The sequence below is a fragment of the Ooceraea biroi genome, chromosome 13, assembly GCF_003672135.1.
Source record: "Ooceraea biroi isolate clonal line C1 chromosome 13, Obir_v5.4, whole genome shotgun sequence".
Classification (NCBI taxonomy): domain Eukaryota; kingdom Metazoa; phylum Arthropoda; class Insecta; order Hymenoptera; family Formicidae; genus Ooceraea; species Ooceraea biroi.
In genome coordinates, this window is record NC_039518.1 from 9,394,872 (window position 1) to 9,413,638 (window position 18,767).

The following is an 18,767-nucleotide window of genomic DNA, read 5'->3' on the forward strand; positions in this document are numbered from 1 at the left end:
ATTAATATTAATATTCTTTTATAAATGTATGAAACGGTTTCGATGAATAAATGAATAAAAAGACACGAAAAGCACGTGAACATGAAAGAGATACCATTTATTTATAATTAATAAGAACAAACAAGTTTACGTAGGAACGACACTTTGAGTAAAACATATATTTATTAAGTCGTCGTAATGTGTTCGGAAAAAAAAAAAAAACCAAAAAAAGAAAACATGTATTCAGTTTTACCGATTTTAAGTTGTTTATATTACGCTCGCAACGCTTTAAAATTTATTAGAGTTACTAAATGTCTCTTAAAGCAAAAGCACATGTACTGAAATGTGAACTATGGCCATCTACTTTGTCTCGTCTTACAAGAACCTTTTTTTCAATCTTTTTGAGAAAGAACGTTAGAAGATATTTATTAGATACCCGTATTAGATCATGCATTATTTTGCGATTACGATTTAAAACTTGGAATTTGCCCGTTTAAAATGTAGCAATGTCCCCCTTGGGATCAGGGTCCCAAGCTTCTCCACACTTGACACTTTCAATAATCTTCAATGCATAATCTGATACAGATTTAACATGATATACATTTCAATTAATACGTGAAAGGATAAACATCATTACCTTATCGCTTTCTCGGCTCAAAGTTATTGAGGCATCTCCATTTGCTCACATTCCAGTTTGTTTATAGAGTTCATTGTATATTACACGTGCGCGCGTCTATGCGATAATAATGTGCCTTCCCTCTTCCAACTTTCTTCTATAATGGAATCTATCGCGACGGCCGTTTAATAAACTAGTAAAGTACAAACAGGAGTTCCATTTGAGAGAATACATTAAGCTCAGGTTTATATATATACTTACAACTACATTGTTGTGAAAACGTGGGTTTGTATGCCGAACTTCGCGTTACACAAATCATACTAGTCACTCCGACTTGTCTAATTCAGAACTTATATGTTATGAGATACGCGTCAGCGTTTAAGGATTCATAAAAAGGTACCATGGTTGAAACAAGCGCAATACATGTAGAAACAAATGTTGAAATTTCTAGCTGATCGAGAATCCTATCTCATATCGAGAAATTCTCACTTTGAAGAAATTTTCAATAATTTTCATTAATTTAAATAAAAATCTTTTTCGATCAATAAGCATAACCCAGTGAAAACAGTCTAGTCAAAATGATGTCAATGTAGCATCAAACCTGCAGTTCGCGGTTTTTATTACAAAGATATTGATACAATTATCAATCTAAATGTATGATAAATGTATGATAAATGTATGATAAATTGTGTGCTTTATTAAGCCTTAAACACTTGCACGAAATGTTATTCATGTGAAATCTTTGTAGAACTTGAGAAAAGTTGTTACAAAACTTTATATTTTAAAAAATTAACACCATTATACATTTGAAAGAGGAAATGGGAATTAATTTTTTGTGACTACTCTTATCTGTGTATCGCGACTGAGCGCATAGAATGGTTCACGTTTCTCAAATTACACTTGAACCACTGCATCTTGTTTTAAGTGTTCAAATAAGATACCATTGGTTAAGCGAGAATCTTCTAATTGTAAAACATTATTTTCTCGTTTCAACTAGCGAACTAAGACTACGCGATTAATATAAACATTTACTCGTGCGCTGCTTCGATTAGTTCACAGAAGATCAGCACGATCAAACAAATTTACATACCTGTATAAGTACGTACACACAGAAATCCAGTCAAAGATACATTGTGTATATCTTTTCACAAGATGTATAAAAAACATCTGTGATGCCACATATTTTAAAATGGAAAAATTGATTTTCTTCCTTGTTTTAGGAAATTTTTTGTCTGAATGAAAAAATTATTCTCAAAACTGAATATGATAACCGTATTAATAAAAATTATATCTTCATTTTTCAAAATTTTATCTTTAGATTTCTTTGATAAATACATGCAGCTTGCAGTTCCGTGCGTACATGTGGTGTGATTTTATACGGGTATGTAAATCTATTTAGATAAAGTGGATTGCACAAATTAACAAAAGTGGAGAAATCTCGAAATTTGAGGATTTCTTCTGAAAAACTTTCGAAGCAGCATCATCACATTATACACACAGTCGGAGCTTACATAGCTTAATATATACGACAGATACGATATATCCTACCATCAGAGAGTATAATTTTACACACGCGCGTTTATACGTACATATATAGAGGGTGTCCAGTAATGGAGAGTGCCGCTCGCGAGCAAGTGAGCGAAGTACGTTCAATAATAATAAAACCTATTGTTTGGCGATTGATTTTTGCAACAATTGTCGAAAAATAAATTAAAGAAGTTAAACCACGTTAGCAAATAAGCGAGCGGCCTTATTATCTAGCAACGAGCGAGTAAACTTTTTTCTAATACGATCGCTGCCGTGCTTAAGAGCGTTTTGCATAATAATTACTGCCAAAATCGCAAAATAACAGATATTTTTATTTAACTCAATCCACTCGCTATTCATTCACGAGCGGTAATACCGTCATTATCGGACATCCATACGCACGCACACATTCACAGTTACACACAATTAGGTACACTTTGTGCAAAGTAATCGTTGTGTGACGAAATGGTAGAACAGTAACTTTCACACACTTGAAAGATAGATGCGTAATGCGATTTCTGCTTCTTACGACGAGAATAAACGAGAGAAGATCATATTTCATACATAGATATATAGGATGTCCAGTAATGAAGACATCGCTCGTGAGGAGGTAGAACGAGTTGAAATTGATAAAAAAGCCGTATATTGAATTGCGATCTTCGATATCAGGAAAGAACGGCATTTACGCTAGCGGCTGGGTAATGGCTACCGCCTATAGCATTTTGCCTATCATCTCAGTGTGCCAAGTTTCTTCAATTTCTCGATAATTGTTACGAAGATTACAAAACGATACAGGACTTTTGATATCCAACTCTATCCATGTTCTAACTTCTCACGATGTATTATGATATGTATCTTTATTACTGGACACTCTGTATATTAAGTTCATAAAATTCTTTTACCACAGCCCATATTTAACGATGTATCATTCGTGTATTATTCTAAACGCTATCGATTCATTAATATCAGTGATATACTGAATATATACTGAAACATAATGTATTAAGAAATCATTAATTTCCTCGTGTCCACGAAATTTTTGGTTTTTCTTGTCATTTTTCTTTTTGTTTGATAGGTGCGCACTAGCTAGATGATTTTGGAATTAGTGAACATCGACGCAAAGGAAAAGCGAATATTTTATAACGAGACACAAAGAGGACAAATATTTTCTATGTTTAATGCAATCCTTTGTCCTATTTTGTTCGAAGGAAGATTGTCATTTGTTTCGATAATAATGTGCGGTAAATCTCTCAGTTACAAATCACAGCCTAGAAGCATCGAAGTTATGAAAAATCACTACATTTCGTTTTTAGAGTTCAGCTGATTCGTATTAAATGTTACATTTTATAGCAATTAAAACATCACAAAAATTTTGATTTTTAGAAAAAAGTTATGAAACATTGGAAATCAGATTTTCTGAAATTGTAACGCACTCTCAGTTTGTGTTAAACAATGCAAGCTACAAAGACCACCATTAAAGAGAACATATTCTTTTTCTATATCTCAGTTATTACTATTGGCTATCGATATATACCGATCACACCTGTCGTGTGTAAACGCGAGGAAACGAAACAACACGCAGAACGATCAGAATTTTGGAAATCATGTACACGCATCGATTTGCACAGCATTCGGTGTGGCGAATATTTGAAAAAATAATTAACCCCACCAATTAAATAATGCGTTGAAGCCTTAGACAAGATAGGAGTTGCTTCTTTCAATCTACGTTCTCTCGCATTTTTCTCCTAATACTCGATCTTTCATTATAGTTGCGAAAAGATAAGTGAAAGTGATACGAACGAAATAAATATACTTATTGATATGCATAGTCGCTATCAGAATGGTTGAGATATCAAAGATTGACTTGACAAATGAATCGATTTGAATATTATCGTACGCGGTACTGTGCGTACATCACATCTATAGCTCGCATGCACGAGAGATTGCGCGCGCCCCGCCGCCCCTGCCTTCCCATCTAGATACATTAAACATTATTGTAGCGTAATCGTTGTACAGTATCTCTTTTTTTAATGGTCCGCAAACCGAATACCCTCCATTTGATCTCGTCGATGTGATTATGCCGTTCCTTATCTTTTTTCCTTTTCTTTTTTATTCGTTATCTCGAATGCCCATCAAAGAAGCAGCAGTAACACCATTGTCTTCTTCATTAGATACGATTTTACGAAGCGAGCGAAGAAAGCATCAATGTCGCGTCTTGTTCGTGCAACATTTTTGCAAAATGTATCATAACAGATTATTCTGACGAGTTTCAGTTTGATGGAAGACATTGGGTCTGACAAATTTACAATTTATCGTCAATTCAAAATACAACATGTACGGAGAAAATCAATTTGCAGATATATTACAAAGAAATTTAATCGTGATCATTTTCGTGAATTCAATCGACAGTATTAAAGATTTCATGTAAAAATTTCAATTAATCTCTCGTGTTCGTTTGAGACAACGTGAAAGAATAATTTTCATTTGCTTCAAAATTAAGGATATTAGTTATATATGTATATAGTTTATAGTTATAGCAACGCTCTTAATATTAGATAAAGTAACATTGATCAGTTTTAAATTTCAAATTTAGTTTTGTTTAAATAAGAAAGGTAGGTAATAAGAGTGATCATAAACGCGTCTAATATTAGTACTGTCATATGAATTTTCAAAGACAAGAATCCTATTACAAGTAGTAATGTTTTAATGTAACGCGTTTGAAAATTGATTTTGGTTGATACAAAAAGGGATCTATACAAATTATCCTCAACGAACGAAAATACGGCGATCCATCGACGAGTTTGAGGATTTAACGCTTAACACGCTGTTATGATAATTACAAGTAGCAACGTCGCGGAATACGAGCGCGAATTTTAACGTGTAAACGTATACGCTTATGAATATCGCTTCTAGAACATCTCTTCGAGATAAATCGACCAGCGGACGACATCCACGCGCGTATTTTTATTTTTGCCGCACGCAGAGACAGAAGCGCGTACCTATCGTTTACCCATAAGACGGTATGTCACGCGTGATAGAAGTGGCGATGTCTTACGAGTACCGGTCAGACTATGCACCATTCATCATTAATTACGTAATAAGATAGACCGTCTGGTCGAGTGACAGACGTCTTCGTTTCGTATCACGTATATAGATTAGGCTGCTTGTTCGATTATCGACTCTGATTAAGTTATTATACATCGAACAATGAAAACCGACGTAATCTCGATGAATTGAGTTTCTGATATACCATAGGTACTGATACAGGTACATGAAGAATCATCATCTCGTGCCAATTTACCTTGTCGCATTTCATTTTTTCAATTTCTATGAATAAACTCTCGTTATCAAGGATCGCTATCGTGCGCTCAGGCGTCCTAAATTCAACGAAATTACAATTCGGCAGTTTTCTAACAAAAGAGACACAATGCGACACAATGCGACACAAAGATCCGGTATTTGTAATCCCCATTCTTATAGTGAAAGATCGTTTTATACATTTATTGCTGTTGTTATATATATTGCTGTTGTTATATTATTATAACGTAATTTAAAGATATTTATTAGTCAATAAAGAAAATTTATTAGTATTTCAAGTCGATATATTTAAAACGGTTATAAGAATGGATTACAAGTACCGGCCATCGTCGACGTCCCTTGCTGGAAAGCAGCTTCCTTCGGTTTCAATCCCTGATGCTTAAAAGCTACACAATGAGACGATAAACGAGAAAGAACAAACAGCACCGCGGGAAGAAACGTTCGTTCGTGGTAGGAGTGTACGTGACGCCAAATTTCGAGTTCGTTGAGCCGTCAACGTCATCGCGTGATTAGGAAGCTTTATGATCTGAGCCTGTTTGCGCTATATGTATATAATCACATTAATCGTAATCTACGGTCGTCGATATAACGCCTGATGAACGATTTATTATGGTCTATCTAACGTACTATTCCCATGTGATTTTTGAGGAAGTCAGAAAAATAAGCGATAATTGGCTAACGACGGAACTTGCGCGTCTCTTTACAGGCCGTATCTCGATGTTTTTTCTTCAAATGCAGATCGTAAAGTGTGTGTGAGAGAGGGAAAGAATTATCTACCGTTTTCTACCTTTATCCAAGAAATTCCATTTTCTTGGTATATTCGCTCAGCGATTTGTATACAAAAATTTGCACATAACAGATGAGATTCATCAGTAGGAGAGAATCTAAAACAAAATGTTTTATACAGTTTAACAATGTTAGATTGTCAAGTTTTATCTTGTAATTAGTTTTGCTTTGTGTGTGTATAACGTAACATAAACCCTTTCTGATATCATCTCTCTTCCTCTCTCCACTTACAAGTAAATTATGGTATCGGATACAATATCGCAGCATTAATGCATAAAATAATACTACTACATATTTTGTTAATAATCTTGACTAGTCAAGAACGAGTTTAACGCGACAAAATTTCTCTATACTTTCTATAGGAACAATTGTACGCGTAGAAAATTAAATAACTACTAACTTAACTAACTCAACTATCGAGTCACATAACGCTTACATAGAATTGTAGCCTGACTGATTTAAAAAAAAAAAGAAAACGTAATTTATAAAAATAGAAAAATAATAACAAACGCATTATAATTTTAAATATCGGTTAATATACCCGTTTTCGACGTATAATACCGATCGTCTAGAAAAGTTCTTGGGACTTGTTGTAACAAAGTAATCGTGTCAATCAATAATCATTAATGTAGATACTTCCCTAACTTGCAGATTGCAAGCCATAAACAGCGATTATAAACATCATAGTTACTCGTGACTGGCCTCTTCAAGTAAGAGAGACGCCGAGAAAAAAAGCTAATTAAAAAGACTATTACGAGTTGACTATGCGTTTTGATAGCTTCGAATACATATCGACTGCGAACATCACCATCGATTAAACATTAATTTGAAGCCATTTGGAAATACTTTCACGGCATTTAAATGATGGAGCAAACTCGTGATTCATGATGAAAAACACGAATTTCAGTATGTAATTCCGAAATCCGTTATCACGAAGTTATACTTGAAGGATGCACCACCGAAAGGTTCGTTTATACGACAACGTATGCACACACAGTCAAACGTTCTGTCCGTAAGTTGAAGTATAACGAATGTAAATAATTAAAAGCAACATTTCGCAGGAAAAAATTACGACGCTCCATGATCGAAGAAGGTACTACTATCGGAGAGAGATCGATTATCCTTCCTGCAATTTCTAAGTAACAATTTGCGGTATCTCACGCGTCGTAATCAGACTTGAGAATTCAGACTTGGTTTGACTGTTGTATGCATATATGCATATATGCTCTGTGTGTATATGCGTGTAAACTTGTGTTTCTAATACATATAGTATAGTAATACATATAGTATAGTATAGTAATAATAGTTTAACAGTCTCGCGCTTAGAACATTGGTCAGTTTCCGTCGTATTCTGTCACATCATATTATACGGTCATATTATTACAATATGGCGGTTTTATTTACATATACGTACGCGGCACACTTAATACTCATACTGCTCTATGCGACGTGCGGCGCATATATACATACATACGTATAAACGTACATACGCGTACACATACGCAAACGGCATGCAACGCGTGTCCTTAACGAACGGCGCGGCATTTCCTTTCTCGTTGAACAACTTTAACAAATTGTCAAGAGTCCCACAACTCATTTTGGATGCAAAGTAATTATTAGATTGATGCAATAGGTACAAAACATTTTCTTTACGCCGAATACTATAAAAAGACAATCTTTGTTTGCGCGTTTAGTTTCTCCAAAATTCTACATTGAAAAAATATTGAAAAATAGTGTGCGTATATAATCTACTTTTTATGACATGACACACGTAACAAACAATAACATTAATCTACTTTTTATGACATGACACACGTAACAAACAATAACATTAATCTACTTTTTATGACATGACACACGTAACAAACAATAACATTAATCTACTTTTTATGACATGACACACGTAACAAACAATAACATTAATCTACTTTTTATGACATGACACACGTAACAAACAATAACATTAATGATACAATATGATAATAAGATGCTCAAGAACATTTATCGTACTTTTATCGTATTATCGGTCATCACAACAATGACATTCCACACAGTTAATTTCTAATACACGTCGACGCACACAGAAGGGACAACTGTCTTTAAGCACGAGTTTCAGAAACATTATTTCAGATTGCCTTGATTGACTCCAAATCACCTCCTACTGTAAAATCAACTTTCCTATGCATCAATATTAGTTAATTAGTAAATCAGTCAAACCAGAATTGGCAACAAGTCAGTTTCAGTATACAACTCCGAAATCTAGCGTTAGAAGAATTAATATTTCGAGTTACTTGTTATTCGAAAACTTGTACGTGAAAAATATGAATCAAATATGAATATCATGTTTATAGCAAAATGAAAAAAATGCCGCTGGTCAAAGGCAGCCGTATATAAACTATATATTGCACTCATTATTCGAAGAATAATCAATATGACCTGATGACTTAAAAAAACGAAAAGATAATTACGTTTCGATGTGGATTAATGCACGCGAAACACGCAAAATTTTATATCGTAAGAAAGCTCTGTTTTACATATCTGCAAATTTCAGTAGTTTCAGAGATCTGTGGTCCTATGCTTGAAATTTATTTTACAAATTATCAATTTGCTTCTTTCTCTCGTTTTCGAATACTTGACTTGTTTTAAAGCTTTTGCTTTCTAGCCATGATGCGCTTGATCATCCTAGTCTCAATATTAATAAATATTGATATGTGTGCAGGATTAACGTGCGGGCACGTTGCGTATGTGCATTCGCATGTGCACGAATTCTCGATAATATCGCAGTCTATGTAATGAGATTGTCAAACACATATCTATGCTGCCATTTTAATATTCTTAGCACACAATGCAGCGTTATGTAAAAGTTATGTTTGGACGTTTGTAACAGATGCGCATGTACGATACGCGATACATTCTTCCGACATTGTGAGTTGCGCTTCGTTTTTTCGCCAAAAATGATATGAGAGAGAATGGATATAAAAATTGAGTAATCGAACATACGGCATTAAAGATGACGAAGAAATCCACGGGCTTATGTAGCGGATGCAATTAGAGAGCTTACTTTTAAACTGCCTTAAGCCCGTTTTAAAAGGTATCTTTAAAAGGTAAGGGAAACAATTTAAGGCGATTTAAAAAGATAATACTCTGCAATCGTTATCTACGATACCGTTACCGTTACCGTTACCGTTTTCGTATCGGATCGCAAAGTGCGCGAGAAATCATTCATTTCAGTTATTGTTCCATATGATTGAATATTAGGCATTGCAGCGTCTCGTCTTTTGCTAATTAACACCAGTCGGAATAATTTGTGACCATTTGATTCACGACGTATTGCTATATAGAATTTGCTGGTTTGACCATGCTCTCGTAACGGACATTAACGCGTATTTCTTATCACATTTCGTATATCGTACGATGTGACGAATTAACAACAAACAATTCACAAAGCGAAAGGAACACAGCAACATGAATCAACACTGTATATATATGCATACACGACGTATACACGTGTATATACTATATGCATACCTACACACACGTCTATGTGTATGCATGCATGCATGTTACGAAACTGGCTTCTAAATACTTCCATGTATGTACGATAATGTCGTTGTGCGTCCGCTTGTAAATGTAGCAGTTTATCTAGCGTATATGTGCGCGTCGTGTATGTATATGTATATGTGTATGTATATGTATATGTATATGTATACATATATGTATATGTATATGTATATATATATATATATCTCTTTCTTATTTTTGTGTTTTTTTTTTTTCCACACAATAAGAATACATCCGGAACAATATATCAGTACACAACATCAGTACAACAAAAGTATGACAACAGTACACTAGAAACAATTTTGATACGTGTAAGTACGCGCGGATGAAGTGACACACGCATGTATATGTGCATGAACGCACGCATGTGGACATATATGAACATGTACATGCACAAAAGTATGTACTAGAGAAGCTCGTGTTGCATGCGAATTGGTATCACGCTTGACTTGAAATATTCAAATTCTAGAACATCCGCTATCATGTTACGGGTCACACATTCAAGGAAGGCCGCATTGAGCTAATCTAAGGAATTGCTGCTGAACATTCTGAATGAATACATCGGCGTTTTTCACTCCTATCTATTCCGTTTAACTTGAGACAGATTATATAAACTATATATAATAATCATAGGAGGAACGGTACTTTTTCTAGAGGCTGTAATACAGATGTATTACAGCCTCTAGAATCTGAGCAATCTTATTCTCGTTGCAAGTTACGCGAATTGTCAACGATCGAACGAGAAGTAGCCTATACGGCCGTTCTCACCAGTTGAAACGCAACAGATATTGCCGTCTCCGGTGGTGTACTGGTATTTGGTGTCGAAGGAAAAGAGTGACAAGTCTCTTAACGAGACTCCCTCGCGTCTAAATCGGTGTCCTCAAAAAGCCAAGTCGATTACACACACTGTCGTAAGCATTAAATATACGTAGAGTAGAAAACTATAGAGTTATCAATAGCCTGTAAAACGTTGCGCGCGCGCGCGCGCGTCCCAACGTTCTCGTACGTTATCGCGAGTGAAAGTTTTGAATATAATGGGCGGCATCTGGTTTCTATGATCGTCAGTAAAATAATCCTCAATGCCAGCAAAATCTTTTCAAAACCGTAATACCGTACGTAAGTAAAAAGCTGCTGGACTCGATTTAATTACTTCAAGACGAGCGATACCAAGTGGATCCAGCGCAAATTTGTTAGGTATTGCTTGTGTAATTGTTGCTTCCATTTTTCGTTTGACCTTTGTTACGAGCCTTTGCCTTGAGAATCGGATCCTGCGAGATCTCCACCACTTTCTTCTCTATATCCAGATCATAGAGTAACGTCGCTTGGAGCGCGTTATACATACCCGTCCGCGCGTACCGCGACGCCTTCGTCAGTTCCTGGACGCTTCCAGCCAGAGTCAGAATATCTGCGTACATGTGCGATTTAGAAATGTTATATCTCTCATTGTTTTTACCTATAATTGTAAATTAGCTTATTGTTTGAGTGCCACTGCAATGTTACCGCAACGCGTTCCAACGCGATATTAACGATACAAAAGATCACTCACCGTTGTCGTCGTATGCTAAGATACAATGTGGATTTTCTTTCTGACGTTTGATAGCATTCGTAATCTCCTGTTTACGACACTCTTGAACGTACTTGATAGCTTCCAACCAATGTTCCATGGCTTTATGCACGCGTTTATTCATCGTGGTCCCCCGTAAACGTTCCATCTAATTTAAAAATCAATAGTTGTTACAAGTAAAAAAGCACGCAGTCGTAGTTTTTGTGAAAGATAGCGCTTAATTTGCAATTGCCAAAATAAAGTTTTTAAAGTGCTCGCGTGAGAAGGCTCGTTATTTACAGTCGTTCGCTTACCTTCGCTATCAACGTGATGACACGAGCGTGTTCTCTCAAATAGTCGATGATCAAACGGTCCACTCTTGACGGGTTTCCCTGAAGACGCGGGATAGGTATGTTGTTCGCGCTGGTTACTCGTTTTCCCGGGAAATGCGCGGCCAATCCGGCCTCGCATTTTTTGCGTTCCTTTTCCAACTGCTTAAATTGCTCGTACGTTTGCTCGAGATTGAAATGCAATATACTCGAAGGACCAGTCTTCTTAGCTGCGCCACCGTTCCCGCCGTTTCTAAAACTCAAATTGCCTCCATAAAGAGTGGAGAGTCGCGGCACGGGATGTGCCGGCACAGGAACAGCAACTGGCATCATCGATGGGAATGCTCCCGATCTTACGGTACTTGTGCCTGATATAATTCCAGAATTAAAAATATCGGGAGGCGGCGGGATTCCAGCGGAAATGCTCTGTATTTTTGATACGTGATGTCGTTGTTTCATAATATCCTTGTCCAGCGTCGATCCGGCGATACGATCGGCCAAATGAGTTCCACGAGGGAAAGCTATTTCTTTAGGCAAATCAAACTTGTCGAGCTTGTTGTACGCGTTGAGTTTAGGTTGCTTCAGCTCATTCTGATAAAACGTGGAATCCTGCTGCAGTATCTTCAAAGTGTCGCCACTGCTGGCAGTGTACTGTTGATAACTGTGACAGCCATGTTTGGCGATAGGCTGATACAAGTTACGCGAGCTGTAATTCTTTGGGAATTCTATGGGTGAATACGGTTTCGTCTCGACGGACTTTGATTTCGGACTAATCACCTTCAATAAGCTACTAGGGAGACAAACGTTCTCGTTTGTGTCTAGACTACTCGCGGAGGAGGTGACAAAATTATTTGTACCAGAGGGGTACAAATAATCGATTAGGTTCTTGTAATCTTGGTCCACGGCTTGATCCAATTTGTATGCGTTTGTATGAGCTTGTGGTTGCAAGAATTGTATCTGCTCGTTAGGCATGCCGATACCGGTCATACTTAACTTGCTGGTATCATGAAAGTCACCGATGCCGTTACGTTGTATGCCACTTGGGAAACAAGAGTGCAAAGTCGTGTCGCCCGGCGAGAAATGCTGCAGGGACGAATTGGACAGGAAACCGGAATCGACGCTCAGATCGGTCATCGCTGAATTAGGTCTGTATCCGGGACCCTGGCCACTAACGCCGTACATGTTCACGGGCATGCTGTTACCATAGCAATTGGACGATGCTTTCATACCGCTGTGGTATTCGAAATCGTTAACCGCAACCGAATTTGGCGAGTCCAACGCCAAGGTTAACGCGGTCATGTTAAAATTCAGATCTGCTTTCATGCAATTTGAGATTCTTGGATAATTTCTTTGGATAGGTTCGGTTCTGCATCCCATGGAAGAAGTTGACAAGGGTTCCATCCAGTTGCACGATCGTTTGCTGTAATTCGCTCCATCGGTGGTCGTCAACAGATCGTTGTACGATACGTTGTTTCCACTCGTGTACATACTTTGATCGTTGGAGTGCGCAACGTGCGGCCGAGGATCCGATAAATACGTTGCGGCGTTTGACATGACGATTTCATTGCCGCACATGTTACCGTGCTCCACGGACTGTTGTCCCGCGCACTCGTCGAGACTCAGTGTTTTCAAACCATTATAGAGATTGTTCGAACGATGATAATCGTTCTTGGCATTGTTATATACATTATTGGTCAACTTGCCACAAGAATAACAAACTCCCAAATGATTTACGTCAGTCAAGTAGTTGTCCGTGCTGTTTCGCATCTGATTCGGGCGAGAATTGGTAAACTCGGCTCGATAATTTCCACTGTTGTAACCACGGCCGTAACTGTCGACGATAATGGAATCCTCATCAAGAATCTTCGACACCAAGTCATTGACCATAGAATTATTTAAATCTTGACTCTCCTCGTCTTCGGTATTCATCTGGCCAAATCAGACGAGTCTTGCGTTACAACATTTTCAAAGCGTCACACTGACAGATTAATACGACCAAGCAGAACATTTACTCCGCTTCGCTTCCGTTACTTACATTTTTTTTTGCGCTGCGACTCGTTAAGTCATAGTCCCAATGATTGTACTCCGCATCGTGCACATCTCCGGAATAAATCTTCTGCGATACCTCCAGCATATTGACACCAGGTTCGATCTCCTTGCTCTACGAGAAAAATGAAAAAAAGTGTGAAAATGAAACATCATTGATTAACGGAGTGCCTTGATCACGCTAACAAGGAAAATCCAAGAACTAATTTATCGAAAAAAAATCATCAGCGATGGAGATATACAACGAAAGACGAGACGGTTTGCCAGACGGAAACACTATCGCGACCAAGCCAAGTACGATAAAGTTAAAATTTCAACGAGTCGCGCTCTCCAAAAGAGAATTAAACGCGCGAATACTCGTGGTCGATACGATACTTAGCGCGATCACGCCAACCATTTGCACTCTCGCGGACGTGGGCGAGAAACACGCGAGACGCCGCGAACAAACGCGGATCGCGCTCCTCCCTCTTCCCTCTTTCTCGGATATACCCCCCCAGATGCGAGGATCCTTTGCGCTGCGCCTTCCCTACAATTACAATTTCTTTTTTCGCGCGTACACATTTGTTATTTTGAATATAGCAGGTGTAACAGAGGTGTGTTTAAAGAAACGTTGCTCCATCAAAATGACGGTGAATCAAAATTTCAATCCGTGATACTGACGGGACATGGGACGGGAAAGAGAGAAAGAGAGAAGAAAGAGAGGAAAGACGGAAATAGAGGGAGAGGAAATCCTTGCTGACAGCGAAAGCATCGTTACCGATAATCGCGGCCAAATTATGCGTCTCGAACGGGGCCATTCGTTGACAAAGCTCTACAATGGCATTCACTACCGTCACCGACACTCTCATCGTAACTCGCCATCATCCTCTTGCTCTCGTGCAACAACCAGCTGCGATTACCTTCCGACCCGAGCAGCGCCGAACAGTCCCAAACTCCGAAACTCCCGAATACATACTCGTAGAGTCCTGCCGACTAGTAGTATCTACTAGTCTACTAGTAGTATCTACTAGTCTACTAGTAGTATCTACTAGTCTACTAGTAGTTTCGCTGTGATTTCCCTGCATTCAAGCTGACCACGTGCTTGGAAATAGATGAATACGTGATTTCTATGTTCCGTTTCCTATCTAGGATTCTAATCATTGATTGGTCCATTTCCTTGTGCGTGCTAGATACCACGCGTGCGCGCGTGGTAGATACCACGCATGTGCACAACTCGGAGATATCGGAGCGTATGCTCACCGCGTGTTCATACGAGCTTCCATTCCCAATCTGCAGTTTGGACTTTCGGAGTCAGCGTCCGATGACAGTGGAGAGTGGATGCGAGTGATTTTTTGAGTGAGCCTCCTTCGCATTTCTTAATTTAATTTTATTATATTATTAATTATATGTTACGTGTACAAAATTATTGTACGCATATCGTATGGTAAGTATGTAACATATCGCACAAACAAGTTTTCTTTCAGAGCAAGTTATTTCTTCACGCAATCGGATAGCGGAATCGATATATAATACAAGTACATAATACATAGTCGATAACTCGATAATAATATTAATAAAATGTGTGGAATTTGGGCACTCTTCGGATTGGACACGCAGCCTTTGACCTGCATTTGTGAAAATTTCGACAAGATATCGCATCGTGGTCCAGAAGCTTTTAAAATAGAATTTGATAGCAGGGTCAAGGTATGTTCATAGTTGGAATTTTTGTATCATTAATTAGATTTATTATTTTCATTTAAAAAGTTGAAGATAATAAGAGATACATATATACATACATATACATATATATACAGGGTGAGTCTTAATGACTGTGTCAACGTTTTACCACGAGAGATGGACGAGAGATGGACCGACTGCAACTGATAGTACAATCAGTACGCTTTCGAAATGAAACTGATTGTACTATCAATTTTACGTAAACATGATACGTTTCTAACGAGATTTACACGCATATGCCTACGTTCTTTAGATGATAATTTTGAGAGACTGATGATTTGATAACGACAAAATTTCTCTATTATAATTGCTAATTTAACGAAATTATTTTTCAATAACATTAGTATTTTAACAAATGGTATTACTATTCATATAACTGACAAAATTTACTTAAAACAGCATAAAATATACTATGCGATATCTATCTGTACCGGCCAGTTAAGCAGAGTTGCAGTCGGTAATCCATCTCTCGTGGTAAAACGTTGACACAGTCCTTTTCATGAGACGTTGCCATATTACAGAATGGATATTTAGGATTTCATAGATTAGCCATAGTGGATGGCTTGTACGGAATGCAACCAATGAGAATACACAAATATCCGCATCTGTTCCTCTTATGTAATGGAGAACTGTATAATCACAAAACAGTAATTATCCAATTCTTTCGCAGAGTACTTACTACTATACCGTATGTATTATTCAAATTAACATAAGTGATATGTACATATATTACAGTTAGGAAAGCAATACGGTTACGAATATGCTACTAAATGTGACGTAGAAGTTATTATGCATTTGTACGCTCATGGTGGTTCCGACAAAGTTGCTCGATCTTTGGATGGTGTATTTGCATTTTGTTTGATGGACGTTGAGAAAAGAAAGCTTTTGATAGGCCGAGATCCGTATGGCGTAAGACCCTTATTCAGATTACGTTCTGACAATGGACAACTAGCTATTTCTTCAGAGAGCAAGGTGTACTAATATTATCAGTTTTTGCCAATTATATAAACAACGTTAAAAACGTGAAACATATTAATGTGACAAATTGTAGGGTTTAATGGAAATCTCAAAACATATTAATGGCAACCGGACACTAGAACCGTTTCCTCCAGGTCATTACGAAGAATATGAAATTTTCTACGATGGTCGAACGAAGCTTTCGAAAAGCGTCAATTATTATAAGCCCAGTGATAAACCTTCTTTCCAGGTATACGTACCTTGGGTTGGTGAGTAAACGAAACTTGATAACTATACAAATGTTGGTGGAAATAACGTAATGTTCTTGTTACATGTAGCTCTAAATCCAGATGACATTTATGGCAACATACGGAAGCTACTTTTAGCAGCTGTGAAAAAACGATTAATGGCCGACAGACGAATAGGATGTCTATTATCAGGTGGATTAGATTCCAGTTTGATCGCAGCTTTGTTGGTGAAATCTGCGAAAGAATATAATTTGCCATACAAAATACAAAGTTTCGCGATAGGTATGGGTGATAGTCCAGATATTGTTGCCGCCAGACAGGTAAGTTAAAGCGTTCCCCGTTTTATCGAATTCTTTCTCATTGAGAACTATCTTGAATTTTATCTAGGTCGCAGAATACATCGGGACTGAGCATCATGAAATTATTTTCACGCAACAGGATATAATTGATGTACTGGATAAGGTTATCTATTCTTTAGAGACGTACGATATTACTACCGTTCGAGCCTCGATCGGGTAAGACAAATCTTCCATCAACGAATACTTGATACTTATTTTTCAAACTATTTATTCATATTTAAGGGAGAAAAAAGTGTAAAAAATTTTATATATCGAGGAAAAGTCAATAGTAGTATGTCAAAGACGTTTCAAAAATATAAAATAAACAACTTTTTTTCTTTACAGAATGTATCTTCTTTCGAGGTACATAAAACAAAATACGGAAACAACTGTAATTTTTAGCGGGGAAGGTGCGGACGAATTAGCACAAGGCTATATTTACTTCAGGGATGCACCTAGTGCGATAGATGCGCACAATGAATCTCTTAGACTGTTGAAAGATATATATTTATACGATGGTTTAAGAGCTGACAGAACAACCAGTGCTTTTAGTTTAGAACTCAGAGTTCCATTTTTAGATATTCAATTCACCAACTATTATTTATCGTTAAACGCTAATAGCAGGCAACCTCGAGGTATATAATCTTATCTAAGGTGTCAATTTAAATAATACAAATTAAATTTGTATATGCGTTGCTATATTTATATGCGCAGATGGAATCGAGAAATATTTATTGAGATCTGCATTCAATGGAACTAATTTATTACCTGCCAACATACTTTGGAGGCATAAAGAAGCTTTCAGTGATGGTGTTGCTTCGATGAAGAAATCTCTCTTTCATATAATTCAAGAAATTGTTAAAGATCGAGTTCAGGATAGAGATATGGATGAAACATTCATTAAATATCCTCATTGTACACCAAAGACAAAGGAAGCGCTCTATTATAGGTAACATACGTATACGTATTTCAAAACTTTCAGTTCAACTCAATTAGATGACATTATGTTTCTGCTCGTGTTAGGATGATCTTCGAGTCACATTACAACGGACAAGCGGAAAGTTTTACACCCTATTTTTGGATGCCACGTTGGGTGAAAGGCGTTACTGATCCGTCAGCACGATTTATTACGCATTATGCCGCAAATACCGAGAAAAACGTCGTCTGAATACTAAGACAAATGCCAGTTTATACATACGTATAAACTAATTCTTGTTTGAAATTAATATACTAATAAAGATTCATTATTTTACTGGATATTAAGAGATTTGATTTTACATCTTTACGATCATACATATGAAGTACGATAATCAAATGCAGACGTACGTTTCAGAAGATATTTAAATAAGACATTTTTTTCAATAACGACTATATCAAATAATTATTGTTTAAAGTCATTTTCCTTAATTCTACTTTTACAATATTATGAAAAAAAAAAAAACAAAAAAAAAACAGACATTGAAATAAAAATAAAGGTGTACCCCTGGTGGGACTCGAACCCACAATCCCCGGTTTAGGAGACCGATGCCTTATCCATTAGGCCACAGGGGCTATTGCAAACTTCCTTTTAATATATATTATTAACATTGTACCGCTAGAGGAACCTTTCTCCGACGAGTTTGACCTTGGTTACCAAGACCCGAGTAGAATAGATTGAATTGAACCGAAAGATCCTATATCGTTTTGCGAGATCCATAATAATTAAAGAATTATTAATCGATTAAAGTTAGAAAATTAGGAGGCATCTCGTGCGTCGAGGCAATTTTAGCTTCCTCTTAAATTTTTCTGTGGACGAAGGGAAAG

General features: G+C 37.1%; 2 protein-coding genes and 1 non-coding gene across 9 annotated transcripts; 1 reads left to right on the forward strand and 2 right to left on the reverse strand.

The window, feature by feature from the left end:
• Positions 1-76: 76 nt before the first annotated feature.
• On the reverse strand, positions 77-14,873 carry LOC105286349. 6 transcript variants are annotated; one of them, XM_026974746.1, is made up of 5 exons: positions 14,605-14,873; positions 13,695-13,820; positions 11,645-13,588; positions 11,334-11,499; positions 77-11,192 (listed from the first exon to the last, which is right to left on the reverse strand). In XM_026974746.1, exons 1-5 carry the CDS (start codon positions 14,767-14,769, stop codon positions 10,978-10,980), a joined length of 2,616 nt encoding a protein of 871 aa, XP_026830547.1. In that variant the 5' UTR covers positions 14,770-14,873; the 3' UTR covers positions 77-10,977. The 6 variants fall into 6 exon arrangements, with proteins under 6 accessions (XP_026830547.1, XP_011349561.2, XP_011349563.2 ...); XM_011351259.3 differs by having other exon boundaries at positions 77-11,240; XM_011351261.3 differs by lacking the exon at positions 14,605-14,873 and adding an exon at positions 14,463-14,598 and having other exon boundaries at positions 77-11,240.
• A 34-nt stretch (positions 14,874-14,907) lies between these two features.
• On the forward strand, positions 14,908-18,219 carry LOC105286352 (asparagine synthetase [glutamine-hydrolyzing]). Of its 2 annotated transcripts, XM_011351264.2 has the most exons (10): positions 14,908-15,040; positions 15,169-15,388; positions 15,943-16,068; positions 16,157-16,393; positions 16,473-16,647; positions 16,717-16,946; positions 17,014-17,141; positions 17,310-17,599; positions 17,679-17,913; positions 17,988-18,219. In XM_011351264.2, the coding sequence occupies exons 2-10, from the start codon at positions 15,263-15,265 to the stop codon at positions 18,130-18,132; spliced, it is 1,692 nt and encodes a 563-aa protein (XP_011349566.1). In that variant the 5' UTR covers positions 14,908-15,040; positions 15,169-15,262; the 3' UTR covers positions 18,133-18,219. The 2 variants fall into 2 exon arrangements, with proteins under 2 accessions (XP_011349566.1, XP_011349567.1); XM_011351265.2 differs by lacking the exon at positions 14,908-15,040 and having other exon boundaries at positions 15,257-15,388; positions 15,956-16,068.
• A 223-nt stretch (positions 18,220-18,442) lies between these two features.
• On the reverse strand, positions 18,443-18,515 carry Trnar-ccu. The gene has a single exon. It is a non-coding gene; the product is annotated as a tRNA-Arg (tRNA).
• Between the last annotated feature and the right edge of the window lie 252 nt (positions 18,516-18,767).